The sequence below is a fragment of the Diospyros lotus genome, chromosome 1 (genome assembly GCF_014633365.1).
Source record: "Diospyros lotus cultivar Yz01 chromosome 1, ASM1463336v1, whole genome shotgun sequence".
Classification (NCBI taxonomy): Eukaryota; Viridiplantae; Streptophyta; class Magnoliopsida; order Ericales; family Ebenaceae; genus Diospyros; species Diospyros lotus.
This window is the reverse complement of record NC_068338.1, coordinates 37,799,856-37,819,013: the sequence shown is the minus strand read 5'-3', so window position 1 is coordinate 37,819,013 and position 19,158 is coordinate 37,799,856. Positions and strand designations below refer to the sequence as shown.

The 19,158-nt window shown below is 36.7% G+C and overlaps 1 protein-coding gene and 1 long non-coding RNA gene across 2 annotated transcripts; both read right to left on the bottom strand.

The window, feature by feature from the left end:
* Positions 1 to 315: 315 nt before the first annotated feature.
* On the bottom strand, positions 316 to 2,329 carry LOC127791467 (CBL-interacting serine/threonine-protein kinase 25-like). The gene is made up of 2 exons (XM_052321368.1): positions 1,383 to 2,329; positions 316 to 1,290 (listed from the first exon to the last, which is right to left on the bottom strand). Exons 1-2 carry the CDS (start codon positions 1,937 to 1,939, stop codon positions 507 to 509), a joined length of 1,341 nt encoding a protein of 446 aa, XP_052177328.1. The 5' UTR covers positions 1,940 to 2,329; the 3' UTR covers positions 316 to 506.
* Positions 2,330 to 6,333: 4,004 nt separating this feature from the next.
* Positions 6,334 to 18,738, bottom strand: LOC127798244 (uncharacterized). The gene is made up of 4 exons (XR_008022358.1): positions 17,067 to 18,738; positions 16,659 to 16,793; positions 6,784 to 7,697; positions 6,334 to 6,675 (listed from the first exon to the last, which is right to left on the bottom strand). It is a non-coding gene; the product is annotated as an uncharacterized LOC127798244 (long non-coding RNA).
* Between the last annotated feature and the right edge of the window lie 420 nt (positions 18,739 to 19,158).

Genomic DNA, 19,158 nt, shown 5'->3' with positions numbered 1-19,158 from the left:
TGACACCTTTGGATCAATTAATAAAATAGTTGGCCAAATATAGACCAACTGACAAAGAAGGAGAAATTATTAAAATATTATTTTTTAGACCCTTAAATTTTGTGTTTGAATTTTGGTTAAAAAATAATTCAAAATAAAATATGCTTGATGCTGGCACATTTGTGATTGTACTAAGTGTTAAAATCTGTCCGCTGAATGTCACATTTGTGATTGTACTAAGTGTTAAAATCTGTCTGCTGAATTTTCTAACTAGCGGTCGCTCGTGCTGATACGTTAATAAAAAAAAAAATTATTAAAATAGTTGACTCAGCTGAATTGTTGAACATATCCATCACAATTAATTTAATTTGATCACACATCATTTACTTACAACTTCACTGAACACTAAAGCAAAACCTCAAAAGTATCACAGCCAAGAAAACAAAAAAAACGAAAAAACTCACAGTAGGTACATCCCAATGTTATAAACAAAACCCCCAAAAACACCGTACCCCGAGGGGTGTTGATTATGGGCTCTGATCTGTTTCTGCTCCGACGACATTACCGTCAAAATTGTCACCTTGCCAAGTCCACACTATGTCTTTCAGGGCCGGCCGAATGTCTTCCTCACAGAATTTGGCATATTCGAGCGTGTCGCCGGAGGACTTGCAGAACTCAACCACCGCCAGCTCCGGCGCCACCTCGAACACCTCCGCCGTCACGGACAGGCACCCCTTCCGCCCCTCCGACGAGCTCCGCAGCCTCAGCTTGAAGTCCTTCACCTTCCCCACCTTAAAGCTCAGCCCTTTCCCCACAGCCTCGATCTTCGCTATGATCGCCGCCGCCGGACACCGCGACGTGAACATGGGCCTCGCCGTCTTCTTGCTCTCGAACAAACCGGAGAGATCGAAACCGGCCGACATCGAAGTTATGAACTCGAACGCGTTGTAAAACGGCGGCGATGACTTCTTCGACTCCGCCAGCGGTTGCTTCCCCGGTTCCTCTTCTTTTTTTTCCTCTTCTTCTTCTTCTTCAGTCTTCTGTTCAGCTTGTGGCGTTGTTAATCCTCGTCGGAACCAGGGCACTCGAGTGATCGCCGGCACGGTGATTCGCCTCTGTGGGTCGGCGACCAAGAGCCGAGAAATCAGCCTCCTTGCTTCGGTGGAAATCCATGGCGGAAACTCGAATTCAGCCTTGAAAACCTTCGTGTACATTTTCATGAGATTCTCATCTTGAAAGGGTAAAAACCCAGCGAGAAGAACATAGAGAATCACTCCGCAGGACCAGAGATCAGCTTTAGCCCCATCGTATCTGTAATTTCAATCCCATGTTAGAAGAAACAGGAAATTCTAAATAATGAATTTGGTATTGCTTCGCATGAATTAAGATAATGATAATCGTACCCCTTCCTCCGGAGGACCTCCGGCGCGACGTACGCCGGAGTTCCACACTGGGTGTGGAGCAGGCCATCGTTGCGGAGCTGCTCCGGCAAGGCGGAGAGCCCGAAGTCGGAGACCTTAAGGTCTTCGTTCTCGTCGAGAAGCAGATTCTCCGGCTTCAAGTCCCGGTGAGAGACGCCGCGGCTGTGGCAGTAATCGACGGCGCTGATCAGTTGCTGGAAGTACTTACGGGCCACGTCTTCTCGAAGCCTCCCCTTCGCCACTCTAGCAAAGAGCTCGCCGCCCTTCACATACTCCATCACGAAGAAAATCCTGGACCTGGTCGCCATAACCTCCTTCAGCTGCACCACATTCGGGTGTCGAACCAGTCGCATCACGGAAATCTCCCTCAGAATCTGCTCCATCATCGCTTCCCTCTTTACCTGATCCTTGCAGATCACCTTGATAGCTACGCTCTCGCCGGAAACCATCTCCTTCGCGTAATAAACCTTCGCGAACGTGCCTTTTCCGAGAACCTTCCCCAACTCGTACTTCCCGAACAGAACACCCCTCTCCTCCATTTTCTCCGACAACCCCCTTAACTAATTAACACAAAACCGAAGAGGGGAGCGGAATCCAGGACAAAATTGAGGAAATAGCGATCATCTGTGTAGAATCCATGGACAAGTGAGTGGAATTAATGGTGTTGGAAAGGAGAGAGAAACGTGGGGTGCCTTGGAGCCATGGGATTGGAGCAGCTGGTTTTGCCTAGAATTGGAGAGCAGGGGATTGAAGCAGAGGCTGGATCGAAGCCGCACACAGAATGATAAAGTATATACTCGTTGTCGTCAGATTGGGAAGAAGACAAGGATTTGCTAATTAGAATTAGCCACGTTAGGGCGAGTCTTCCAAAACTCACGTCATAAGACTTGAGCCTGCGTCCTGGCTTTCCTTTGAGGCCTGAGCCAGCTGTTCTTCGAGAGTGGTGACCGAAAATGTTAAAAGTTACACGCTACCAAAACTAAACAAGCGGTCGGGTGCGGTAGGATCGAGTGACATTTTGTTTTTTGATTATCTTACGTTAGTAGGTTTTAATTTTTTTTTTTTTGCCCTTTTGGAGCAAATTGGTCTGTTTATTTAATGCTGTAATTTGTAACTTATATTTTATATATGCAGGTAAGATCATGTCATGTGATGTGCTACCCATTTAAGTAACATTTCTCATTTATAGTAAAAAGAAATGAAAAAGGTCGGTCATCGTCGTCGGTCTCTTTTTTTTTTTTTCATGTTATTATTCATCTAATGTAGACGGTAGTTATTTGGGCCATCCAAGACAAGTGATGGCTAGAAGGATAGTTCGATATCACAATGGTCCTTGGGTGTTTGGTCCTGCAAGGAGAAGCTTGGCATTGGAACAACCGACGAATGTTGGTGGAGCTTTTTGTTGTACACAAGAGTCTATTTCAGTGCCTATGAAAAGTATTTGTAATCTTAAGATCCATTTAGATTAAGTATCTGTTTGATAGAGTGAAAAATGAGGGTGATATTTATTTTTTATTTAAATTTTAAAAAATTTTATTAAATAATTTTTTAATTTCATAAAATTTGAATTCTATTTTAAGTTAAAATAAAAGGGTAAATTATAGAAACATCACATGAAAGAGAACGGCCCTTAAATTTTTAGAAAATTCTCTTCATTTCAAAATATTGCAATGACTATCCTTATCGTTAAAGAAATGAGTAAATTAATTATTTTATCTTTGTATTTTTTTTCATTAAAATATTGATTTTTGCAAGGCATAGGGAAGGACATTGTTGGGTATGAAAGTGAGGGACTAGGTGTGACAACCAGTTGAAAATTGGGAATTTTTTTTTGAAATAAATAATTAATTAAACTTTTATTATTAAATTAATTCTTTCCCTTCTCATCCGTCTACTAAATTTCCTAACCCATTGTTTCTTTCGATTAAGTAATTTCACCCAATCATTACTATAGCTTTCACTCTTAATTCATTTAAAAACGTAATAATTTATTTTAAAATTATGATTAATGGTTGGTAATAATCAGACCATCTAAATGTGTTTAGATTGAATATTGATGATATTATCACTTTATATTTTTTTTAAATACCTTCAACTTCAATCCGTCCTTACACTTAAAAAGATATACTCAAAAAGTTTTTCTTTAACAGGATCGTAACTAAATATTTTATAGAAATTAAATATCTAAAATACTTGAAAGATCATTAAAATTTGTGAATTTTTTTCAAAAAAAAAAAAAAAACTAAAATGTTCATAAAACTAAAAATGTGTGAAAATATCATCTTCAAAGGATTTCATTCAACCCTTCAATTTTTTTTAAAAAAAATTGACTGTTCATAATTTTTTTTATTATGATATTTCTATATCTCGACTATTTAACTAATCAAATCTCAATTTTTTCATGTGAACATATTGTTGACAAGTTTACCCCATATGCTAGATATGACTCTATCCAATACTCATTTAACTTTATCATAATTTGACTTTTCTTGATATGATGTAAAATTAAGATTAATAGAAACTAAATTTTCTCTCCTATTAGTTAGAATTTTCTTATAATTTAGAAAACGTTATATTTTTTTTAAATGAAATTATTTAAACAACTTAATTTTTTATAATATTTTATTTTAGACTGTCTGGACAGAGTTTAAAAGAGAGAAAATTGAATCAAAAATTTTAAACTCACTTATCTTCGAATTAATTACAAAAATTATATGTATTTCTAGATTTCAGTTCAAAACAACTCGACTTAATTATTTTTTAGTAAATAAATATGAATAATTCTTAATTTTAAATTTTATTTCATTCTTGAGTCTTCTTTCGTAATTTGTACCATCTAGATAGACATGATCAAGAGGGTGTGGATGCCACACTACCTGCAAATAAGCATGAACCAAAGAGGGAATGGCCAAATAGAAATAATAATGCCACCGATTAACCAATTTTTAATTAGTTGTAACCATATATTATAATTATTATATTTGATAATTAATACATTTTTGTAAGTATGCATGCTTTAGCCTTATTTATTTGGCTTCATCCAAAGATATTTTCAGGAGGTCGACTGTTAGTTTGCTGAATACTCGATATCAGCCGACCAACCGCCAATGTTCATTCATGCAAGGTGCTGCTATAAATTTGATCATTAACAATAATCTAGACTAGATTTTTGTAAACAACGCGTGTGGTGGGTCCTAACAAAATAAGTTTAATCCACACCATCAGTCCGCCCGATGAACTTACAATTCCACCATCTGTCACGCACTGTTCCACCCGATGATAATGCGTTTCGGTCCCACCAATGTTCTTATATATATATATATATATGTATAATTCAAAGATAGCATATCATCATCATCATATATATATATATATATATATTGTTTTATTTGAGTGGGTGAGATACGATGCGACTACTCAACTCTTATTATGAGGACATGTGGCATGTCGCGCTGGCACCAGCGCCCCCATCATGATTCATCTCGAAGATTATTTGGATAACTCATTTACTTAGTGACTTTTTAATTTATTTAATAAATATTAAAAAGTAATTAATTACTAAAATTGAATTAAAAATGCCCAACTTTTGGCAAAAGATAAGTCATCTTTCTCCTCCTCCTCCTCTTCTTCTTCTTCTTTCATTATTGAAAGAAAAGAAAGAGTGATCCATTATGTGGTGTTCTTCCAAGTACCCAATCCCTCCATGTTTTGTGTCCGTGTGAGTGGAGGGAGGGACCTCCCATCCCATCAAAATACCCGAATTTGGAATTATTGACCGACAAAAATAATATTTTTACAGAAATTTTGTTGGGGGTTTGTTTTAGAGGTGGCAATTCGTGTTGGCGGGTCGTAATCGTGTCGTGTCGAGACACACGTATAACATGTGTCAGGTTAACCCGAACACGACCCGTTTAATAATCGTGTCAAATTCCTTAAACTCAAACACAACACGTTTATTAAACGTATAACACGACACAACCCATTTAACCCGTTTAACTAAACGTGTCGTATCGTGTTATGTTACCTGTTAACCTGTTTAACCCGTTTAATTTAAATGAGTCGTGTTGTGTCACCTGTTAAACGTGTTATTTAGTTTTAAACGTGTTATTTCGTGTATAATCGTGTTTACGTATTCAGATCAACCCACTAACCCTTTTAATTAAACGTGTCATTTCGTATATAATCGTGTTAACGTGTTCAGGTCAACCCGTTAACAGGTTTAATTAAACGTGTCATTTCGTGTCTAAACGGGTTAGGCGGGTTGACCCGCCTAAGACACGAAAATAATTGTATCATAAACGGTTGACCCGTTTATGACCCGAACCCAATTAACCCCAACCCTAACCCACTTAACTCTGTGTCGTGTCGTGTAATCGGGTCGTGTCCAAAATTGCCGACTCTAGTTTCTTTCCTTTCAAAACCCTAAGATATATTTTTGGATCACTTTTATAATTTAAAAAATATTTTCTGACTGTTTTGTAATATTAAAAAAATATCAATTTACGAATAGAAATATTTTTTTTTTGTCCCTAACATAAAATTTATTCATGAAATTTATGTTTATTTTTAAATTAAATAATTTTTAATTTATAAAATAACGATTGCATTTTGGACGAGATGTTAAATATGATTCGGCCATTGAACTTCTTTTTTATTTTTTATTTGGATTGGCGTCCATGGGCCAACCTGACGGTCCAAATCCTTTCCATGGCTGTAGGTCCAGGCCTGACCCACGTCAACCCTCAGCCCAACAGGGCCCACCTTAAATCGGCGCTCCACCAAGATTATATATTTATATTTTTACACTCTTTTATCTTTTTTTTTCGTTTTCTTTTTCTTGAACAGACAGAAACTGAATATTTTAATTAAAAAGGCTATTATTTCTTAAATTTATTTAAAAAATATGATTTAAAATAAAATCTCAGGTGTTTTATATACAGTTTGTTTAAAATACCATTAGTGTTAAAAAAATATATATTTTACCATTAAATATTGTAGCTCTTATTTTTGGGCCCATCACCTTTTAATAGGCCCATCCCAACCCCTCAAACCTCTCGTCTTATTATTAGTCTTATTATATTAAATAACTTATTCAACCAAACCATCAATCATCAATGCGCTCATAATGCATGGTTCCCAAGATCAATTCGTTTTCCGGCTGAGCCGATCCTCCTCAATCGGGTGGGGCTGGGGAGATTCAGTACTTCGGGGAGACTTGGTTTTTTGGAAGAGCTGGCACCTCTTTGATGGCGTCCAACGGGAGGAGCAAGGTCACCTATACCCACAGTAGAAGACCACCAAAAAAAAAAAAAAGTTTAAAGAGAATGGCGCTACTGTAAATGAACAGATGATGAATCATACTTTTATCTGTCGAAATACTTACCGTAAGATCTTTCTTGTCTATTTAGATAACTTTCTTCTTTCCATCCTGTGAAGAAGCACACAAGCAAGCAAGGACGAATCGATTCTCTTTATATACGTTACGTAATGGAACCGACGAATCAACAGCCCACCTTAATGGCTCCAATCAACAGCCCACCATTTTCACTCATAATGAATTCTTAAAAACTTGTCCTAGCTTACTGTAGCTGTATAGTGATTAAATCTCTGCCCCTTAATTTGCAGCGCCAAGTAGAGCATTATGCCTTGGTTCTATTCTAATATATACTGATCCCGATGTGGATGTTACCCTATTAGGTGATCTAATACATATCAAGCTCTGGTGGAATTAATGGTAGCCAGGAATTCAAAAAGTAAGGTTATTGGTCCGAATGCAGTTGCTTGCGCCCTTAGTTATATCTTCAGTGACTTTTGACAATTTTTTTATATGTAACAAAAAACAGTACACATACTGACTGATGAATCTGCAGGGAAAAAATATCAGAGGCAAAGGCACATATATATTGAGTGATTAAATCAAAGGATTAAGCAATTTAATTTCGTGTAGAGCTTGTCCTAGACATTCGGCATCTCATCTCGGTCAAGAAGCACAAACTGGGTTATAAATACCTCCCACTAACTTTTACCTCTCGATAAACGCCCTGGCCCTGCTGGCTGCTGTTGATTTGTTTGTTTTGTAAGCAGGTTGTTTTGAGGAAGCCTTGCAGGTCCAAGAGTCTTTTTATTCTAGCTCGAGTCCTCCTTGGCTTCTGCATTGTATAAGGCGATCCAACAAGTATATTATATAATATTGGGGTTTCCTTCATCAACAAAACGGCATATATGACATTGACCTAAGCAAGCACGCCATGGATTCAGCATTAAGCTACTTTTGGTGATAAGTGAATTGCAACTGTTCTGCATGTATAATGTAGGAGGAGGAGGGGACAAGCAAGTTAGGCCATGAAAAGGGAAAGGGAAGGAAAAATTAAAATAGCCTTTTGATGTAACATTTTCAATACACAAAAGAAGAAAGAAATTATGGAAGGGGCGGGGCAGTTCTGATAAGTTTTTGAAGGTCATCTCACAAAACCACTAACATACATATAAATTTCCCAAGAATAGTTAAAAGTAGATTTTGTTCGAGAGTTTACTTCTGCATCTTGGTTTGTTGAATGGTATTGTTGAATGCATCAAGATCGTCATTTAACACTGTTTAATATGCCAAATGGCTCTAAAAATAAGGGAAAATGGAAAAACAACATAGACTAAACACCAATGACAACAAAACCTAATTAGTTTTCCCCAGCAAGCAATATATGCCTCTAATCAGAAAACCATCATCCTTTCATTTGAATAACCAAGACTTTATGAACAGATTTTTGTAAAAAAAAAAAAAAAATCAATAATGGGTACAATGTCCAAAGATTTCACGAGACACCCAAGACTGCACAGTAAACATGCAATGTGGCACTAACACATGCCCATCTCGGTAGAAGCATATGTATTGTCCTCATCTCTTCCTCTCGAGGGTTACAAAGGTAGGATGTCTCGTCCTTGCGATATCTTCCTCTTGAGGATTACAAAGGTAGTAACTTCCTTTCTTTATCTCCCTGCTCCTATTCTTCAAACCCCCTCAACCTTCAATTCCCCTGGTTGTGTTTTAGATTTGGTAAATTGGCCTTGGGATCCCAATATAAAATCTACAAGCCCTGGTTTCGTCAACCCCAAATCCATTCAACAGAACAACCACACATGTGAACTCAACAACAACTATATGTCTCTTGTTACCTCCCATATGTTTCTCACACCTTTCCTTCCCTCCCCTCTGCCTCACTTAGTAAGGTTTTGCCCCCTTTATGTTGTGTTGTGTCTTGGGTGCTATGTTTTTGGTCTATTGTGGTGTTGATTTAGTTTAGGTGGTTTGAATCAAGCTTGTTAGCTTTGTCAGCCTTTAACTATCTGGCTTGACTTTCTCTCGGTGAATCCCTTACGCACTTGGCCTTGTCTCATGCTTGTACTCTTCTTGTTTCTTAGCAAGTACATTACTTGGGAAAAAAAGAAGAGGTTGATAACCTGATATAGTAGGCAAACTAAGACCACTTCCAACACGAGGAGGTTTCATGTACTTGTATTGGTTAATGTGCCTAGGGTTCCACTATATAAGAGCCAGAGAGCCCAGGCTTTAAATCATGTGTCATTGAGCTGCACATGGGCACATCCAGGGTAGGGGCTCTGAGGAATGTGTCCCCCATCTTGCATCCTAAAAATTTACTTCTAATATGGGAAGAAGGCAATCAAGCCCATGAATAAAGTAATTTTTATCGAATTTTAGGGTAGGCAAGTGCCCCCACATGATCCAGTGAGACTTTGTACAACTTTCTAGAAATTCAACTTTTCGTGGAAGTTATTTGGTATAAAAATCTCCTTTTTATGTATGTTCTACAAATAGTATCTATCCAATTTGGATGATTATCTAAAATTTTAATCCTTGATTAAGAATTTATACTCTTTAAGTTCATCTTAATTCAACAAGTTTTTGAAATCTTTTTTTATTATCTTTACTACCGGATAATTAAATATATGATCGTTGATTTAATATAAGGTGGCATGAAAGCTTTCTTCAGCCCATCAATGTTGCTTATGTTCTAGCTCCATGGGTATTGGAGCCACTGGATTTCAACCAACAATTGACTCAGAGGCTTACCAGAAAAATTCTTGGGAGTGATTCTTATCTTTTAAAACTCCACATGAAGCCAGTAATCTTTTTGTGGGCTTCTTAAGAGCCTGTTTTGTATCTCAAGTTTTCATCTCTGTTTCTGTATTTTCTTTTCAACAAAAAATTAGAGAAAAATAAAAAAGATATTTATTTTTGTTTTCTAATTTTTAGAGAAGGACTCCAGTTTTCTGTAAATGAACAGCCCCTGAAGTTCTCATAATTAATGTTCTATTTACTTAACAAAAACACACACCCAAAAAAAAAAAAAACGAAAATACATTATATCCCATCAAAAGGAATGTGTGAATCGTCAAAAGTAAACCATAAAAATAAAAATATAACTTTGTCTAGCCATTTCTTTTATACCTCTGCTCAAGGTTATTCGTAAACCAACTCTTTCAGCGAAGCACCACAAAACCAAACTCGCAGATAGGCCCCAATCGTTTTATGCAACACAAGTACCATAATCACAAATAATTTCATTATGAACCTTAAAATCCAATTTATAAAGATGGTGTACGGATTAAATTAAATTTTGGTCAATGGATTTTTATATGCTAACTCTGCCGGAGAATGTTATTCATTGTCGGTCCCAAGGCTGGATAAAGGAGGAGGATTGTATTAGGTAACCGACAACCAACGTAAAATCTAGTCGGATCCAAAACATGAACTCTAGACAAACTATGAAAAATCGTTGGGGCGTAACCCTTCATAGCGACGTGCTATACTGTCCACATGTAGTGTCAAGTGAACTAAGGCCACTGCATTGGCGCCCGAATGTAGTGACAAATGAGCAAGGGTCCCCACATTTACTTGGACGAATGTGGGTAAAGAAGTTAGTCCAAAACCAAAAATAAAATAAAATTCAAAGTCAATGCCAAAACCAAAATCATAGATTAAAGATTGGGTCATATATAGAACATAGGAACATTAACAGACAAATCTATGGAAGTGATAGATGTGATGATTAGGAGAGAGATTAATATTATGTGTCTTCAAGAGACGAGATGGGTAAGGAAAAAAATAAAAACTTTATCTGATACTAGATATAAAATATGGTACATAAGAAATGATCGACTGAAAAATAGAGTGGAGATTATTATGGATAAAAACTTAGTAGATATAAAAAGAATAGAGGATATGATTATTATGATGAAGGTTGGTCTAGAAAGAATGACTATGAATATCTTTAGTATATATGCATCACAAGCGGGGTTAGGTGAGGAGATAAAAACAAAATTCTAGAAGAACCTAGAGGGACTCATACAAATGATACCAAGAGGAGAGAAAATGATTATAAGAGGTGACTTAAATGATCACGTGAGTAGAGATGGAAACGGCTATAGAGAGGCACATAGAGGGTATAGATTAGGAAAAATTAATAATGAGAGTAAATCTATTCTAGATTTTGCTATGGCATATAGGCTCATCATAACCAATACTAGGTTCAAAAAATGGGACAAACACTTAATCACATATAAAAATGTCACATCAAGTACCTAAATAAATTACTACCTCATGAGACAAGAGGATTGGTTATGTTGTAGGGATTGTAAGGTGATACCTGGAGAGTGTTTGACTACTCAACATAGACTTTTGGTACTTGAAGTCCAAGTAAGAAATTGGAAGAGAAAAAATCACATAAAACAAAATCCAAGAATTAGGTAGTGGGATTTAAAAAGGGAGAAACAACTAATCTTCAAAGAAAAATTAAGAGGTAGAAGGGAATGGAATAGAGAAAGACAGGCAAACCAAATGTGAAAGGACATGGCTATTGCCCTGAGAAGTATGACAAATGTAGTCTTTGGAAAGACAAATGGTAGAACTCCAAACTTTAAGGAGTCTTGGTGGTGAAATGAAGAGGTATAATTGAAAATTAGAAATAAGAAAACTTGTTATAAGGCTGTATATCAGTGCAACAATGAAGAAAACTTAAAAAATTATAAAGAAGCAAAAAAGGTAACAAAAAGAGCTATTAGTGAAGCAAGGTCAAAAGCATATGAGAATCTATATAAACGACTTGATATAAAAGATGGAGAAATGAATATATATATATATATATATAAATTAGCTAAAGAAAGAGAAAGAAAAACAAGGGATCTAAACCAAGTGAAATGTATAAAAGATGAAAACCAAAATATGTTAGTGAACGAGGGAGTGATGAAGGAGAGATAAAATGAGTATTTCATAAAATTATTCAATGATGACGAGGATACACGAGTTAGGTTGGGACACATTAGTAACTCCGAAGGGAAAGTGAGCTATATATTTTATCGACGCATAAGTTCAAATGAAATAAGGCAAGCATTATAAAAGATGAAAAATCATAAGGCGGTGGGACCTGATAATATACCAATAGAATCATGGAAATGCATGGGAGAAGATGACATCTCTTGGCTAACAAAATTATTTAACGTGATCCTTAAATCAAAAAAGATGTTAGATGAGTGGAAGAATAGTACTTTGATTCCTATATACAAGAATAAAAGAGATGTTCAAAATTATGAAAATTACAAAGGAATTAAGTTAATGAGTCATATCATGAAATTTTGAGAGAGAGTAATAGAGCATAGGCTCAGAAAAGAAACAGATGTCTCGAAAAATCAATTTGGTTTCATGTCTGGTATATCAACAATGAAAGCCATATGCCTATTGAGGCGCCTAATGGAAAGGTAACATGATCAGCAAAAGAACCTGCATATGGTGTTTATAGATTTAGAAAATGCCTATGATATGGTCCTTAGAGAAATATTATGGAGGGTTGTAGAGAAGAAATGAGTCCGAATAGCCTATATACAAGCCCTTAAGGATATGTATCAGGGTGCAGAGACAAGGGTCAGAACATGTGGAGGGAATATTGAACCGTTTAAAATTACAATGGGACTGCACCAAGGTTCTGCACTAAGTCCACACTTATTTGCTTTAGTAATGGATGAACTACTGAACACATTCAGCCAGAGCTGTCATGGTATATGCTATTTGTAGATGGCATAGTATTGGTGGATGAAACAAAAGATGGAGTGAACACTAAGCTTGAGTTGTGGAGAAACAATTTAGAATATAAGAGATTTAAATTAAGTAGAAGGAAAACAAAATATATGGAATGTAAATTTAGTAAGAATACAAGAGTGAAGGATGTTGTAATAAAATTGGAAGACCAAATCTTATAAAGAAAAGACCATTTTCGATATTTGGGATCAGTGATTCAAAAAGATGGAGAAATTCACAAAGATGTCACACATAGAATTAAGGCAGGTTGGCTAAAATGGAAAAATACATCGGGAGTGTTATGTGATGGTAAAATCCCATTAAAACTGAAAGAAAAATTCTATAGGACAACTATAAGATCAGTCTTGTTATATAATTCAGAATGTTGGACAGTCAAATATCAGCATGAGCAAAAGACGAGCATAGTAGAGATAATAATACTAAGATTGATGTGCGACCATATAAGAAAATATAAAATTAGAAATAAGGTCATTTGTAATAAAGTAAGAGTAGTGACAATTGAGCAAAAGAAGAGAGAGACTAGACTAAGATGGTTTGGTCATGTGAGAAGGAGACTAGGAGACGCTTATATAAGGAGAGTTGATGAAATTGAACAATTAGTCAAAAAAAGATGTAAAAGCAGACTCAAGAAAATTTTGGGAAAGACATTAAAATTTGATATGAAGTGTATGGGTCTAAATGAAGATATAACAAAAGATAGAAATATATGAAATTTTAGAAGTCATGTAGCCGATCTCACGTAGTGGAAAAAAAACTAGATATGTTGTTGAATTTTTATATAGTTTTTAAGATATTTTTCGATCCTTTTGTTGGGAAAATTGTGAAGAGTTCATAAGCCACGCGCCTCAAGTTCTACGGACAACTTATTCTGGAGTCAAAGAATAAGCATGTACACTATAGTCTTCTCTTGTATGTTGTAAGTTATCCCAAAAAATAATAAACTAGTGTTGACCAAGTAAATCTGCAAATTACCCTTATTAAATAAGCTCTTTACACAAACACTTAAATTTGTTAGCAAATAAGCTCTTAGAGCTAAGCTCTATAAACTATAAAGAGCTTATATGACTTTATTTACTAAGAGTTTATTTGCTGATAAGCTATAAAATCATATATAGGAGCTATGATTTTATTTGCTAATAAACTATCTATAAAATCACAGTAGCTTATAGCTTTTCATTGAGCTTCTTTGCTAACAAATTGTTAGTGCATGGATAAAGTGCTTATTTTAATGAGGGTAATTTAGATATTTAATTGGGCAATATTAGCTTATTTGGAGGTAACTTATAAGCTATCAAAAAAACATCCTCTTTATAAATTGGATTTATCACATGGAGGCTCTCCAACAAGCTACTCTCTTGGAAAAGGAAAATCTAAAGTTGAAAGTGCTTTATGAATCACATGCTAGCTTTCTCACCTCGACCATTCAAGACAACGCTCAAGAGGTTCATTGGTCAATCTCAACCCACGACGGACTTATACATCCTTTGTAAGAACTTCCCTTGATGTTCAATCAATCATCTTCTAAGCAATTGATAGGCCCCGGTCCACTGGACGTATCAAAGACGATCCAAGGGGTAGGGGTAGGAGAGTAAATTGGTTGGCTAGCATAATAACTAGTCATGTGTGGAGGGGTAGATTGGGAAAATCGCTAGGTTGACAACCCAACAGGTGCGAATCCGAATTCTGTTAAAGGAGAGGGGAAGTGAATATAAGAGGAGAAATTTGTAAGAAGATGGAGAGAACTTTGAGATTTAGTTTTTTTGGAGAGTTAAGGGCCTCTCGAATGCCCAGTTTTTCTTATAGATTATTGAACCCAAGTTTTAGTGATTTCTTTTTTGGTTCCCATCAATTTTGGTATCAGAGCATTGAAACGTTAGAAGAGGCGATAGTTGAGGGAGAAACGTTGAAAGAGGTAGAAGAAGAGCTGGAGGCAAGATGGGCATTGAAAGCTAATGTGGAGATTCCTCAACGGCTTAATAAAGACCTTGAGATGTTGGTGGAACCGAAGACAGTGTTTGGAGTTCGACTGAGAATTGGAAAGAACTTACGAGAATTAGAAGTGCTCATACAATGGTAGGGCTTACCCCCATTAGAAGCTACTTGGGAGCCTTACCACTTGATTTAGCAACAATTTTCATTTTTTCACCTTAAGGACAAGGTGACGTACCAAAGACGATTCGAGGGGCAGGGGTAGGAGAGTAAATTGGTTGGCTAGCATTACAACCAGCCATGTCGAATTCAAATTCTGATTAGAAGGGGGGGGGGGAGGGGGGAAGAGAATATAGGGGGAGTAATTTGTAGGAGAGGGGAGAAAATTTTTGAATTTAATTTTTATAGAGAGTTAAAGGCCTCTCGAATGCCCAATTTTCCTTGTAATTTTGGTTGGAGTTAGTGAATTGAACCCAAGTTTAAGTGATTTCTTTTGTGGTTCCATCAACACCATAATGCTCTTGACCATGAGTATGCAGCGAGGAGCAAAAGAACTATGCCTTGACTAGGACATTCTCCCCACACCCCGCCCCTTCTAAAATACCCCATGGTATTAGCCTCTTTAGTGATGAAGAAAAGATAGATACTCGTCTTAAGACAACCGCTCGTAGTTAATGCATTTTGAATCATTTTACCAAGCCAAAAGAGAAAAAAAAGAAAAGAAAAGAAAATTGAAATCAAAAGCTTAATCTCATCAAAGACCAAACAGCTATTGCCATAGATGGCCCTTAAGGTGAGGGATTTCACCTTTGCACCCAAGCTATTGCCATAGATAGCTTTCTTTTGGGTGTAAAAGTTCAACTGGTGTATTGGATATCCCTAGTGGGTATTCTACACTGGTAGGTAGCTTTCTTCTATTCCACCATTGCCCCCATTCATTTAGCCCAAAGAACCTTTACTGCTCCCCATGCAGCATTAGCCTCTCACAAAGAGTTCAACGAACTCTCATGGTATAGCCCCATTGCAGCCCTTTAGAGATATCTAGAATAGCTCTCTCATGGATTCCAACCCATGTTGTTAGGATTGGCTTGCCCACGGCCGATAGGGTTGGGTTGGTGAATAAGAGTAGGATTGTTCTTGGTGGAACAGCTCTACCCACATTTTGGATGCTCAATCTTATATATTTTGTTGTTGAAGGATTATTTTATCTTTGTCCTTTTGGTGTGTAATTGTGTATTAGTTGGATTGGTTTTGAATTATTGCTACTTGAGTATCATTTGTTTAAGGATTGTGCCTACTTTCTTTTGTTATCGATTTTCTATATTGGGATCTTATGGTATAAAACTCCTTGATCCTTGTTCATTAACATCACTAACTAAACTGTCGATTCTAATTATTTTCCTTAGCAACAATAAGTAGAACATATACCTTCCCATATAATATATACCAAAATATGTACTTACATATTCCTTCCCATATAATACATGTATCAAGCATTATCAACCCCATTGTCAGAACAAATGAACAAAAACCACTAATGGCCTTTCTCAATCCCCAACTAGATGACAACACATTCGGAAGGTGTGAGCTTCAATGGGGGAGACGTATGCTTCAGGCAGCATACATAAACTCTCATCCTCCGCCCCAATCCCCTCTCTATGGCCCAAGGGATTTTTCAATCATGCGGCTACTCGCAGTAATAGCCTCTCACTGAAAGTTCTTCTAGACTCACAAGTTGAAGGCCCTTAAAGTAGTGGTACACCATATATACTTACATGTTCTAAAAGTGAGACTGGATATAAACAGAACCTCATCCTTCCAGCAAGTTCTTTCCCATTGCCTTATTTGTTCTATATTAACTTCACCTAAAAATACCCATTATGATAACAAAGAGTTGATAGAGGACATCCAGCCTATGAAAGAAATAACATTCACCAAACTTTCATGCTAAAAAATACAGAAACTGAGTGTCGAAATGACAAAAACTTGCTAGACAGCATAGACAGTTGAACAGGGAAACCTAGTCTCTGAACAAGCCTAGCTTTGTAACCCATGTCAATAGCTGCCTCATGATACCTTTCTTAAAGGGTGTCAAGTTGTTGTTGTGCCTTTGATCACAAAACCATCCAAGGTGATCGATTCATAAAATGACTACAATATAAACAATACAGGAAACAGTATATAGCGATGATATAACTACAGCAATTATAGAGAAATAGTACCATATCAACAGTGGAAAACCATTACGTTCATGGAATAGTCCCATTTCATGTTCCATTGCATGCGATCAGGAAGGAGAAATGAAACAACGCTTGCACTGGCTGAAGGAAAATTGGAGGACATATCATAAAATGATCCTGCAGATGAAAACAGTGACTGAATACACATCTCAGTTCAAATGGATACACCAGAACTTAAGCCAGAAGGAAAGCTCAGAGGGATTAAAGAAGGAAACTATAAATTGTATAGATAGCTTTTCAATTTCAATATAATCTAACATAAAATAAGCCCCTTCCCCCAAAATAAGCATCATTTTCAAGGTTAGGTCACTGTCATATGTACTATCCAGTGTTGAAATGGTAATTGCAATGCAAACAATTAGTCGAGTAATTGCAACGGCGTTCACTCACAATGATACAAGACAGCTTCTCGGACATAAATTTGGTAGGTTTCCTTCTTGACTTGTTAAGGAAATCTCTCCACGCCAGAATAATAGCTTCTGTTCATATTCAATGCGGATCTGCTACACTTTCAAAGAAGCAAGTCGAAACAACACAGGAAGAGAAGGAACAAAATGGAAATAAGATCTGCATCTACCCAAATCTCATGATCTTAAAATGAAAAAGAAACTAATATTAGCACTACTAACGATTGCCATTCTCAGCCAAAAAAACAAAAAAGAAAGAAAGAACAGTAACCACTGCCACCATCAAGGTTCATAACGAGAAATAACGTACACCACCGAAGTTACTTACAGAAGTGGATCAAAACTTTCAGGCCTCCAATATAAGATTTTTATAACACCAAATGTTCAAGCAACAGATTCAAAGGGAGAAATATAACCTAAAAGAGATCAATCTCTCAAACGCAATAACGAAACTTCAGCTGCAAAAGGTTCGGATAAGATAATAACAAACTCACTAAAGATCAACCTCCCAAGCACAATAATGAAACTTGAGCTGGGCAAAAGGTTCAGATGGGAAGAACAGAAGTCACAAAGGTCAATTGCACGATCGAAACGATAATAAGAAATGAGATAGACAAAGACTTCATCAGATGGGGAAATTAATAAAACACCCACACGAAAATGTGAAGCTGATCTGCAGCAAGAGGATTCAGTCGAAAACAAACAGCTTAGAACAAGTTCTCAAGCAAACATTGCATGCGGAAGAATTAAATACAAAAATGAACAAGTAGATGATAACATCAAGAAGCACGAAAGAACAAGAGACAGAAAGAGATGTTTTTCTGTGGAGGACCATCCTATGCTATACATGTAGACTGGTACATCAGGAGCACCACAATAATACAGTTTTTTCCGTTAATTAAGCACAGTAATTAGGGCTACCATCTCGAAGAAAGCCATCAAAAGTCACGCTTGCAGGCTAATAACCCTACCAAATATACTTTTTAAAATACACTACAATCAAATCCAAAGGAATTAGGAGAGAAAAGGAAAGCAAATCCACACTGACTCCTACATGACAGGCACAGCACAAACAAACCCGAAATGAGAGAGAGATGAAAAAAGGAGATATATTTAGAGAGAGAAACTAAGATCACACTTGGGTTTGGATGGATGGACAAAGAAATGGAATTCTGGGCCTGAAAACTGACAGAAAGAGAAGTGAGCACGCAAGAGCAATGGCATAGACTTATACCAATTTGCCCCTGTGTGCTCACTCTCTTCTGTCAATTTTCTCGGCAACCCAGAAAAGGAAAAATGGGAAGAAAATCCAAAGGGCGGTGCTTGTATCTTTTTCCCAGAAACGGAAAAATTAACAAACAAACAAACCCACCAAGAAAAAGTACTACTTACTGCACAGATAGCATCAACAGATCTGAGAACGAACAGTCAGTCACACCCCATTTAAGGAAAACTCACCCACCGGCTTCCAAAAAAGGCCATCGCCGTTTTACCCGTGTCACGAAGATCAGAAAGGAAAACCCAAAGCAACACCAAAATTGATCAAACAGATCAAAAGACCTTTCTTTCCATTCTTTCTTCCATGCAAAGCACAAATAATCTTATATCTAAACAAACAAATCAAACAGTGCCTGCCAGGGCAAGGAGAGAGAGAGAGAGAGAGAGGGGAGAGTGAATGCTATGAGACTTGGGTGATTTGAATGGCTTTTCGGATGCTTATCTGTTGTGGTGGTACTCTTTTTATGTTCGGTGAGAGAGAGAGATGCACGGAACGGCTGTTGTTGCGTGGGGTTAAATCATTGGTGGCGGCAGATTATTGAGGCGACGTGTTGGAACCCTGAGATTGATTCTGGCCGTTGATTTCGACTCTTTTGCATGTTCGTCGGGCCATCTCACTCTTTAATTTGTGTGTTGGACCCTGCTATAAAGTTATGTCAAAAAATAAAAATTAGTATTTAATAATTAAACATCACATCTTAAAATTACTTCTTGAGTGTTAAAACAAATAAATAATTCATATTTTATTAAATAATTATTATCAAAAACAAAAGAAAACAGGGACAGAAAAATCTTTT

Bases quoted from the DNA above. Each gene is read 5' to 3' on its own strand.
- LOC127791467 (XM_052321368.1), bottom strand. From the start codon at position 1,939: ATGGAGGAGAGGGGTGTTCTGTTCGGGAAGTACGAGTTGGGGAAGGTT. The intron at 1,291-1,382 runs GTACGATTATCA...TTGAAATTACAG, and splicing joins GAGGTCCTCCGGAGGAAGGG to ATACGATGGGGCTAAAGCTG.